Below are 11,202 nucleotides of genomic sequence, written 5' to 3' on the forward strand. Positions count from 1 at the left end.
GAAAATTTAATGATCAAATGAGCTATATACATTGATGGCACATGACTTTCATTCAGTTACTCCCCTTCTGTATCTGGAAGGTAAGTTTCATACAAAAATAACAGTCAATAGTACCCCTAGGGATGAAAAAAAAAACCCCACAAACAAAAATGTCTGTTAAAGTGCATATTTGATGTAAGTTCCACAACTACCTACGGTCCAGGGGTATCAAAGGATTTCAACCCATCAGACAGGGAATAGTGTACAGGAACAGCCCAAGTTAAGAGCACAGGAAACTTAGAATTTAAATAACAACTGGTATTTTACGCCAGATACCGTTGCACCTCTTTCCACTATACAATCTTTAAGAATTCTCTGACATTCCGCAAGACAGAACAAATTCTGCCTTTCTACCACTCTTCTTATGCATTTCCTCAAGAGAGATAAAAGTTCATTTAACTGCACTCGTCAGAACAGCATTTTTGTAGGTACTTTACTGTTTCTTCTGCATACTTCCTTTTTCCCTCTCAAACTCAGCTATTTGATTGAAGATGTTAACTAAGTTCTGGGGCAGGTTTCTTTTACTGCCGCTTTCTGTTTGTGCTGTCCCATTTAAAGACGCTTCCTCATCTGGTTCCTCTGTCTTATTAGTCTCCTCATAACTTCTTTTCCTAGTCTTATACTCACTTTCACTTTTATGCTGACTTAACACATGCCTATCACTATCATAACTTTTATTGCCTTCCCGTATACAGGTGCTAGAATACGATCTGTACTTTCCCACTGACCTGCCAGAATAGTCAGACCCTGCTGGAGACATATAATACCTGTCTTGGCCTGAGCCATGTTTTTTAAACTGCTCTCTTCTCCCCTCTATGTCCCTTTCTACTTTCCTAAAATAATGCATCCTGGGTTTATCATCTGACTTACGATATGAACCTGAAGAGCCTCTCCAACTGGAGAAAAATCTATCTGTTTTACCATATTTTTCAGTTTTGCTACTACTTGGCAGAGTTCTGGAGCTACTGTAAGAATCTCTTGAATCTTCAGACCTACCTCCAAAAGTGTCTTCATCCTCACCTGAAGTCCTCGAAAAAGAACAGTGTCTGTCTTTCTCTCTTACTTCTGTTTTTGGACACACTACGCTGTCCTGCCTTTCCAGCAGTTTTTCCACTTCAAAATTTTGGTTAAGAAAGGAAGCAGAGGTATCAGCCGGAGGCGAATACCACTCCTCTTCCCTACTCTGATCTTTATAATGGGAAGGCGCTCTAGATGAGCGCTTTTTGGAGCTGTGGGCAGACTCGGATCTATTCCGACGCTTTTTCCTACGTTTCTTGTGACAAGAGGAAGAGGAGGAAGAAGAAATTGATACATCTGATGAAGAATCACTTGATGATGATGACGAGGAAGAGGAGGAGGACGTTGATACTTTCCTTTTCTTCTTCAACCTAAAAAATGTAATTAACCTGTTACATAATCTTCAGTATCAGGCAAAAATAATAAACAGAAAGCAAATCTATACTCCCCAGAGTGTGGCTGAGATTGGACTGTAAGGCATGAATGGAAACTGAGCCTGACCTGGCAAGACAATTTCAAATATCATTTCTGTATCAAAAAATTAAGATTAAATACATCAGTTTGTCATAAAAGGCATCTTTTCCAGTTTAATATGGCATTACACTTTGCAAATACTTCACATTGCAAAGTATTTCTCAAGTAACTTCTGTTCCATATATCTCCATTAAAAGTTATATGCCGTTAAGGACACTACCCACAAAGAAATTCTGGAGGAAAAGCAGCTTACCTAGGTAGAAGTTCTACCTAGCTTACCGTTGGGCAATCTGTTTGGAAATGGATTGTTCATAGTCTTATCTGCTCTTATTGCCACATAATCAGCATACTGAATATAACAATTACCTTTTTTCTTCTTTTAAGAGCTTACGCAATTTTTCTGCACTTGTTTCTACTTTCTTTTCTTTCTGTCTCTCTTCTTTGGCAGCTTGTTTCTCCCTCATTTCCAAAGATTTCTTTTTTGAACCCAAGCATCATAAAAAGAATTACATTGAAAGTAAGTGTTAACACAGGTATTTTTCCCCATGTCCCCAACCCCATTCAAATGTATAATTACACCAGGGATGTTTCACCAGGTTCCCAGATCAAGAATTAATATTTTTCAGGAGTTTGGCATTGGCCATTGTGATAATCAGGTTTACATTAAGGACCATATTGCAGTTTTTATTCCATCAAAAAATGTATGTGACCAGCCATTGCAGTGGTACCCGTGATCCAGCACACCGTGAAGCATGAAGCCCAAAAGGTATAGATATCATATGCAAGAAAACCAGTATTAGCAACACGGAGAAGGAAAAAAAGGGAGAAAAAATAAAAGAAAAAGTTTGAGGGAAAGTATCATTATTGTAGTTCACACGTAAAACATGGCAGAACCCATTTGAAAATGTATTCAAGTTGGCCATGTTTGAATACAAACCGTTTTGTACCCATTTCACAGACCAGTTTGACGCATAGTTTACGTAACAAATCATGTTCCAAGGGTTTGTTGGTGATGAGCAGCACCAGATGTCAGATACAGCAACAACGGTCCAATTCGGAAGAAAGTGCATTGGAGAAAAACACATCATCAGTATTACAGGAAAACACAGTTCAGTCTTGTTTCAGCCATTCTAGCACAACAGCGGCAGTATCAGACTTATGTATTAAAACACACGTAAAGCAGAAAGCAGAAGAGCATCTCATCAGATGAACAATCCTTAAACTCCTTAAGGCTATTAGAGATCAGACTTGCACCATCTACAGCCCTAAAGAGTAGCGCTATTCATATTCAGAGCGAGCAGAAAGTCTGATGATGGTTTTCAAAAAATTTGCAACTGTCTTAAAGATACAATAAAGGAAACTCTTCATTGCAGTTAAGCCTATGCAAACCAACAAGCAATAGCTAGCATTGCGGTTTTTTATCTGCTACATCACTGACCCATTACACCAGGAAAACACTAAAGCAGAGCAAAATTTATCTCCTGCTTGCTGAGAATATTCTTCAGCATTTTAAGTGAGACTGACACAGCAGACAAATGTGGATAGTGCTCAAATACCATACAATAGTTTATCTATGATGTAGTTCAGTTTTATTAAACAGATTGTCCTATCTCCTCTTCCCCCTTCTTTCAAAACAACCTGTCAGCATTATGGCTCCACCAACTGAAGAAGTGTTGATTAAGGCCATCTACCCCAGTCTATGCACTTCCTTACATGCAGAAGCATAGAACAAAACAAGAATGTTCCCCAGTGCTCTGTTTTACTCTTTGATCCTCTCTGGAAGACACCACAATTAAAGGAGGTAAATAGAAGAAAAAAGACAACAACTCAGATTAGCATAGAGACCTGCCAGGGCTCACCTGGGAAATACGCTGTGTGCAAGAGAAGAGAGGAAAAAAAAAGAGACAGCAGAGAAGAAAGCTACGATATTAAAAACTGCCTGCACAACCACCCTCCACTTCCTGCTCTTTTCCTCTCAATTATCTCTTAATTTCCCCTCTCATGTGATCTTCCCATGAGTTAGCTTTGGCTGCTGGTACTCTACCTTTCCATAATTACTGCAAATGACAAGGATCTGGCCAGTACAATGGTGTGCAATGTTTATTTGACTTGCCTAAGTATTTTACACTTTGCATGTTTATATTCACAGAATGTTATAAATTAACATTATTAATCATGCTTGTGTGATGGAATATTCTTATGCTTGCTTTAGCTGACAGAGTTAGCAGGCTTGGCTCTTTCCCTGTCTCCACTGTTTGTCATTTCTTTACTATCCTGTTCCAGACAGTGGAGTTGTCAAGAGGTACCTTTCTTCTGGTAGGTACAGCCATAATGCTCACTATAAAAGATTTACTGTGGAGAAGGGAAGCAGAGTAAGACAAACCATCAAGTTAAACTCTCCCTGTTCAAAAGATTTAATACGATTTTTGATGTTGTTTATTGCCATGGAGAGCACTAGATGAAAAGAAAGTAAAGAATCACCTGCATGTGCTTACGGAGTTTTGTTAAGGCCTCTTCTGCTTCCTGAAAAGTCTCATCCACGCTTAAGGCTCTTTTATAGTAACTCTCAGCATTTAGTAGTTTGTCTTCCTCTTCCAACCTAAAATTCAAGTGATAGTTCATACACAGTTCAGCCACAGTTTTTGACAGTTTTTTCTTATTTTTAGGACTACCTATGCCATTACCACCGCATCCGTTCAAGACCCTACCTATCATCTTAGCCCACCTCAGTAACATGTTATCTCCTAATCATCATCAGTAACAGTGTTCTTTGAAATTTCAGCTTCAAAAATATTGTCTCTCTCTTCTTAACACAGGATTTAAAAGAAATCTACTTCCTTAATACTCAAAAGTAAAATTTTGTGTCACGCTGGTTAACCAGTTATTTCAGTAGAGTAACAGAACATCATTTTGTTGCACATACCTTCTTCAAAAAAGCCAACAACAACAAACCTGTTGGAATATATTCAAACACAGGATATCAAAGATTAAACCTCAAATATTTTGCCAGGATTTTAACTGGGACAAAGGAGAAGGTGTATTTCCAATAAAGACTTTTTTTTAAACACACAGCCAGGAAGGAAAGATGCCATTCTGTGTCCTAACTAGCATGGTATTAAACAAATACTATGAGAAAAATTGTTAACACCAAAACAAAAAGACAACCCCAACACTTACTGCCCGCCTCTTTCCACAAGTGTCTGACAGAGGTATTTTCTTGCATTTCTATGGGTAGGACAGTTCTCTAAAGCAATTTCAAAATCACCTATGGCTTTGTTCAGACTTCCTTTTGTTGCATATCTAGAACAACAGAGAGGTTGGACTGTTCTTAGTGATGTTTCTCTTTCACAAAGTAGAAAAGCCAATGCAACAAGCAGACTTACAGAGCTCCACGTGCTACCAAAGCTTCAACATTTTGTGGATCAATTTCCAAAGCCTTGTTGTACTCATTCATGGCTTCCACATGGCGCCCAACCTTAAAATAATCAACCCCAGCCTTCACACTGGAGAAAAATATTTAGAAAAATATTATGTAAAGTCAGGCTATGCAGATTTTGTACTGTTAATTAGTCACAAATTATGGTTCCAATCAACTGATTGGTAACAAAACTTGACCTTATTATCATGTACTTAACAGTGGCATTTCAAATTAATGCAATATTCACATAATTTCACAACATATTGTGTTTAATCCAAAATCTTAAGGCACTGGAGAGCATTTCTGCAGACGGTGCTATTACATTACACTGTTTTTCATTTACAAAATGAATATTTAACCACTTTTCTGCACAAAACTCTGTGTGACCTGCCACTATTAAACTGGAACAGGCTTAATTATATCCACAGCTAAAAATCACCATTAGACCAATGACACGAGGTGAGATGAGTACATGGTTGTTGTAGTTTAACCCAGCAGCCGACAACTGACAACTAGACAGCCGCTCACTCACAAATGGACAAAAGGGGAAACTCACGGATTGAGATAAAGACAATTTAAAAAGACAACAAAGTAAATACTAATACTACTGCTAATGTTATTAATAACGATAGTAATAACGACAATAACAATACATATGCAAAGCAAACCATACCCAATACAAATTTTCTTACCACCCAATGACTGATTCACAGCCCGAAAAAAAGTTCAAACTCCCAGTCAAGAGAGGATTTGAACCGAAAGACTGAAAGCCTCCTGCCCTCCAGCCAGCCCCATTCCCAAATTGAGCATGACACCTATGGTATGGAATATTTCCACTGGCCAGCTTGGGCCAGCTGCCTGGCTGTGCTCCCTCCCAGCTCCTGCACACCTGCTCATCAGCTGACCGAGAACCTGGAAAAATTCCTTTCTTAGCAACAACTAAAAACACCAGTTTGTTACCAACATTATTCTCATACTAAATCAAAACCCCAGCAGCTACTGGGAGGAAAATTAACTCTATCCAAGCCGAAACCAGGACGAGGGTACACATTGAAATCAGTTCATCTCAAAATGGAGTATTCTGAGGTTTTGTATTTTGTATTACCTGAGCCCTTCTACATTTGCCAAGAGATCAGCTTATTGGACGAAAACTGCTAGGAGCTGAATTTCAGAATTTCTCATTACTGACTTTTTTAAAAATTAAAATTTATATTTCATTCACCATTATAACCAACTTCTGCAATTAATCAAACTTGCAAAACGCTATTGTTTTAAGAAAAACAGTGCTTTGTTAGCACAGAAACAAATTCTGAGGCTTCACTCGGTTTTGTTTTTTTTTTTTGAGCTGGGAGATTCAAGAGAAGTTTTTTCCACAAAAAATTTACATTTTTAGGAGAAAAGTCTGTCTTTCTTCTGCCTCCTCCACCCTGTAGCATGCCCAAACACACTGCATGCTGTAAAAGCAGTAACACCTATCCAGAGCTGCTGTTCCAAATGCAGCCAGGGAAATAATGTTTAACTTTTCAAAGACAGCAAGTGCACTTGTTAAATCTACAGTCTGAGGCTTAAATGGCATGACAAGCAGTATTAGGTCATTCAACAACCAATTAGAAAATTGTGTATTTCGTATTGTCACAAATCTTGCTCTCATCTCATCGATGGGCCAGCATATTATAAATACTCTAAACAGCTCTCCCTTAAACCCAACGTGTATTTTTGGAACTGAATCTCAAGACTTTATCTATCACATACCCACTTGGCAGTCAGGGTTACTTTCAAGGTGATCTTCCTGGTTACATCAGTACACGTACAGTGGGAAAAATAGTTCACTTTGTATTTTCTTTTAGGAAATTTAATCTGCAACCTAACCTAACAATAAGTTCTGACAAGAAAAAGTATTGCATACCATTTCAGAGCCCAAGATGCAGACTGCTTTTTCCTCAATGCAGGGGCAAAATCTTCTTCATTGAAATTTTTACTGTAAGGACAAAACAAAACCATCAAGTTGTCCTTCTGAGTCTACAAAATCAAACTTACAATATGTATTGCAGTTGAAATAAGCTGAAATATTATACAACACCTTACTACCCTCCCTCAGTCAGGAATGTTCTCTTGTATTTCTGAAACCAGTTTTTCCCAACCCATTCTAAAAGTGTGGAATTGGAAGTAGTACAGCTACAGTACATTTAACAAAAATATACCATATTCTCACCTACTTTGTGGCCTAACATGTGTATATATATGTATCAACCATTGCATATGTTTGAGCCTATTTTACTAAAGAGGTCAGATCTAGTACTAAAATAAATATTGTGAATAAAGTCCTGACAGAAAGCATTAAAACTTAAACATCCTGCATTTCAAATCAAAGACGTTGACAAGATCTAAGCAATAAATTCTTAAAGTATTTGGTAGCAAACCTTTTGTGTGATAAGGTGTCCTGCTTATTCAGAGCAACAGAATTTCAAATGTAAATTCCTTACTTTAGAGGAGTTTGCTTTTAAGTATCTCAGAACACATAAGCTGCAGTCATGCAAATCAAAATGAAAAAGATTTAAGTGTAAGTGGTCTAGGACTTCCACTCGCAAGTCTATTGCAGTGGATTAGAATAATCTCCACAAAGCTACAGGATAGGAACAATGTAAAAATCACTTACATTTGAAGACTTCTCATCAAAGACGGTGGATTTGATTCACTTAGTCCTAGTTTTTCTGCTAAATATTCAACTAACGAAGGATTAGCAAATCCTGGGGAACGATGCAAAACCTCTTCGAATGTCTCTCCTGTATTAGCAACCTCCAAGCTTCGCCTTAAAAAAAAAAAAAAGCACCAGCGTACACAAACACAACTTCACAGACACTATACTGAATTTTATGACGCTTATGATCGGTTTACAATAAAAATGCCTATACTGATGTTTATTATTGCATACAAGCTGTTCTCTATTACAGGCATATATTTTCCTACTGTTTAGCAAGCCTTATATCCTTTGGCTTAAGCGAGCTTTGAAACCTATCCTGGCACCCATCTGGGGGTCTCCATGACATACACAAACATTACTAAAATTGCAGATACCTGCCTTCTCAGGGTTGAAGAGTTTAGAAGAGTTTAACACAACCTGAGTTTCAAATTCCAGTCTCCCAAGTTTTTTTTTCTTTTTTTGAGGTGGGTGGGGTTTTTTTGTATGGGTTTTTTTGTTTGTTTGTTTACACAGTCCCATAGTGACATATACCTCAACCTGCTTTTTGCTTTCTTTACATTTTGAGAAAGATGCTAAAAGACCAACCACACCTGACACATCCAGAAACAAGTATGTTAGAGAGATGAACAACAAAAAGTATGTAATCATCCAACTAAATCAGAAACACCATCAACAAGTTTAAAGAACAGTCTGCCAAAGATGCTCGTCAGACACACTGAATGCACCTAGCAAGTACAGCTGAACAATGTATTCTTACCTATAATGTAATGGGAAGTCATCAGAAGTAATTACACCTAGTTTTGTACTGGAAAGATTGGGTGGAAGAGCCGAGCTGTAAAGCGAGACCGCGAGCTTCTCATGGTAACGATCAACGTCCTTGATTGCAGCTACAGAAACAATAAAAGTTAAGATAAAATTACAGAGGTGTCTCAAAACCGAAACAGATTCCTGACAAATTCTGCAGCCACTTGCCTCGAATAAGGTCTCCAGCTTGATAATAGGACAAAGGATCTCCATGGTTGCTTTGAGAAGGCACATCTCTCAAAGGACAAAGTGCCTGCAATAGAAGAAAGTGGGAATTTCACAAACAAAGCCAAAAGTGTTTCTTTCACCCCAAGATTAAGCCAGCAGATGATCAGTTCAATCTTAACGCACATCAGAGCCATGATAGTTAAAAGCATGGCTCGGTTGAAATCAAAATTTACTCAACCATAAATGACAAACTCTTCAACTCAAAAGTAGTAAATCTTGAGTACGGGTCATAAAAACAGGCATCCGCTGGCTCAGCAAAGTATCATAAGATGTCCACAATTTCAGCTACCACCCACCATCCCAAAGTTGTTTCACCTTTACACATACCAATCCACTAAGAGATACAAGAGATGATTAATACATTAAAAAGTTACTACTTATCAAGAATAAAATATTGATCAAGGCTGTATCTTACAGTGATTTCTAAATCTGCTATCTCCCGTATGATACCGCTTCCCAGACAAATCAACACCATGAAAAAGCCAAATTCACGAATAGAAGTAATCCTCCCAATCACGATATCACCACGTTCAATGTCTCGAAAAAATAATTCTCTCCTTTCTTCCCTGGGAACCTCCATGAACCGCTCCAGGGGAGGCATAACAGCATAATACTCTGCAACACACGAGACGTTCACAGTTAGGAAACAACCCAAGCTACAGCCTGAAAACACCAAATGCTCCACAATGGCAAAGCGTGTTAAAATCTGATTTACTCGAGTAACAGGAAGTTTATGCGCAGACTATAAGAAGCAACAGCAAAAATTTTCACGCCGCTTTTAAGAATACTGCTAGTTAAAGAGAGAGGGGGCTGAGGGGGGACCTTATTGCTCTTTACCACTACTTGAACAGAGGTTGTAGTGAGGCAGGTGTTGGTCTCTTCTCCCAGGTAACTAGCGATAGGACGAGAGGAAATGGCCTCAAGTTGTGTCAGGGGAGGTTTAGATTAGATGTTAGGAAAAATTTCTTGACTGAAGGAGTGTCAAGCATTGGAACAGGCTGCCCAGGGAGGTGGTTGGGTCACCACCCCTGGAGAAGTTCAGAAAACGTGTAGATGTGGCACTTCGGGATATGGTTTAGTAGGCGTGGTAGTGCTGGGTGGACGGTTGGACTTGATGATCTTAGAGGTCTTTTGCAGCCTATGGTTCTGTGATTCTGTGATATGATTGAAGCACCGTGTCCTCACCGGGCCCCCTCCCTCCCTCCCTCCGTCCCCGGGAGCGGCCGCGCCCCGAGCTGCTCACCGCTCACCTTCGTTCTCTTCGATCGTCTCGGAGAGAGGCCCATTGGGCTGCCAGGAGTGCGCGAAGAGCAGGTCAGCCTTCTTGGCAATGAAGCGCTTTATCTCGGTGTCGATGCTCGCCCTCTCTTTCCTAGGGGGAGGAGAACCCGGTGAGCAAGGCCCCGCCGCCCCTCACGGCTCGGCTCGCCGCCCCGCTCCCCGCGCCGCCTCGGCGCCCCTCACCAGGCGGCCGGCGCGGGCGGGGCCCCGCGGGGCGGCTCGAAGACGGTCCCCGGCGGCGGCAGCAGCCCTCGGAAGTCGGGGTTGTCGTGCTGCTCGGCGCGGAGCAACGAGAGGAGCGCGGGGCCGTGGTAGCTCAGCGCCTGACGCAGCAGCTCCGGATCCATCCCGCCGCCGCCCGGCCCGGAACCGGAGCCACCACCGGCACCGCCCCCGGCCCGGCCTGACGCCGCAGGACAACGCGCACGCGCCGCGCCGAGCGGGCGGGGCCAGGTGCGGGGCGCGGCCGCAGCGCCCCCTGGAGAGCGGGAGGACCGCGGGTTCGCTCTGAGGGGGCGAGGCCGCAGCGCTCCCCTGCCAGTGTTGAAACGGCCGCGAGAACAACGAAGGATAAAATCTGACAGGTAAAAGCTGCAGCGGTGGCTGCAGATATTCTCGTCGGCCGCCACGTCGGGAGAGGGCGCTGCGGCCCCGCGGTGCCGGCCCGGCTGCGGCGGAGCGGGAGGCGTCCCTGCGTACGGGCGGCGGGAGCCCAACGCGGGCGTGAAAGGGAACGGGCAGCGCTTCCTCAGGAGCCTGTCTGGTCCCGAGGCGGTTCGTTGCAGGAGGCAGAGCTGAGGAAACACAGCACCTGAGAACTTCTCGGTTAGTTCTCAGTCAGTCCGTAAATGCTTGCGTTAAATTAACGACAAATGAGCGAAGGAAGGGGCAGCGCAGACAGCCCGGCCGCCCGGGGCTGCAGCTTGCCAGGGGGCTGGCACCAGAAACAGGCGGTGCTGCTCCCTCACGCGTCCCTCGGGCCGGGTCCCCTCACCAGTTCAGACCCCTGCGACAACGAAGCGTGCGGGCGAGAGACGGTCTGGCTCGGTCTGTGGGAATAGCTGGGCTGAAGCAAAGGGGCAAACGGGCATTTGTCTCGGGAAGGGAGAGCGCCCCGAGGCCACAGCCGAGCCGTGCGAGGGGGCCCAGCGCGGGATTCGGCGCTTCAGCTTACCCGCTCTAACTTCGGGTGCTGCAAAGACACTGAACTCAGGAGGCTCTTCGTGCTAATCACCTCTGC

General features: G+C 42.3%; 1 protein-coding gene across 3 annotated transcripts; it reads right to left on the minus strand.

Annotated features, from left to right (window-relative positions):
• Positions 1-16: 16 nt before the first annotated feature.
• On the minus strand, positions 17-10,365 carry TTC14 (tetratricopeptide repeat domain 14). Of its 3 annotated transcripts, XM_075418274.1 has the most exons (12): positions 10,146-10,365; positions 9,932-10,053; positions 9,097-9,296; positions 8,622-8,706; positions 8,407-8,536; positions 7,605-7,757; positions 6,855-6,926; positions 4,914-5,033; positions 4,708-4,830; positions 4,012-4,129; positions 1,897-2,006; positions 17-1,427 (listed from the first exon to the last, which is right to left on the minus strand). In XM_075418274.1, the coding sequence occupies exons 1-12, from the start codon at positions 10,307-10,309 to the stop codon at positions 473-475; spliced, it is 2,352 nt and encodes a 783-aa protein (XP_075274389.1). In that variant the 5' UTR covers positions 10,310-10,365; the 3' UTR covers positions 17-472. The 3 variants fall into 3 exon arrangements, 1 of the variants encoding a protein (XP_075274389.1); XR_012763665.1 differs by lacking the exon at positions 1,897-2,006 and having other exon boundaries at positions 1,405-1,427; positions 2,468-4,129; XR_012763664.1 differs by lacking the exon at positions 17-1,427 and having other exon boundaries at positions 1,920-2,006; positions 2,468-4,129.
• Between the last annotated feature and the right edge of the window lie 837 nt (positions 10,366-11,202).

This window comes from Opisthocomus hoazin, chromosome 4, assembly GCF_030867145.1.
Source record: "Opisthocomus hoazin isolate bOpiHoa1 chromosome 4, bOpiHoa1.hap1, whole genome shotgun sequence".
Lineage (NCBI taxonomy): Eukaryota > Metazoa > Chordata > Aves > Opisthocomiformes > Opisthocomidae > Opisthocomus > Opisthocomus hoazin.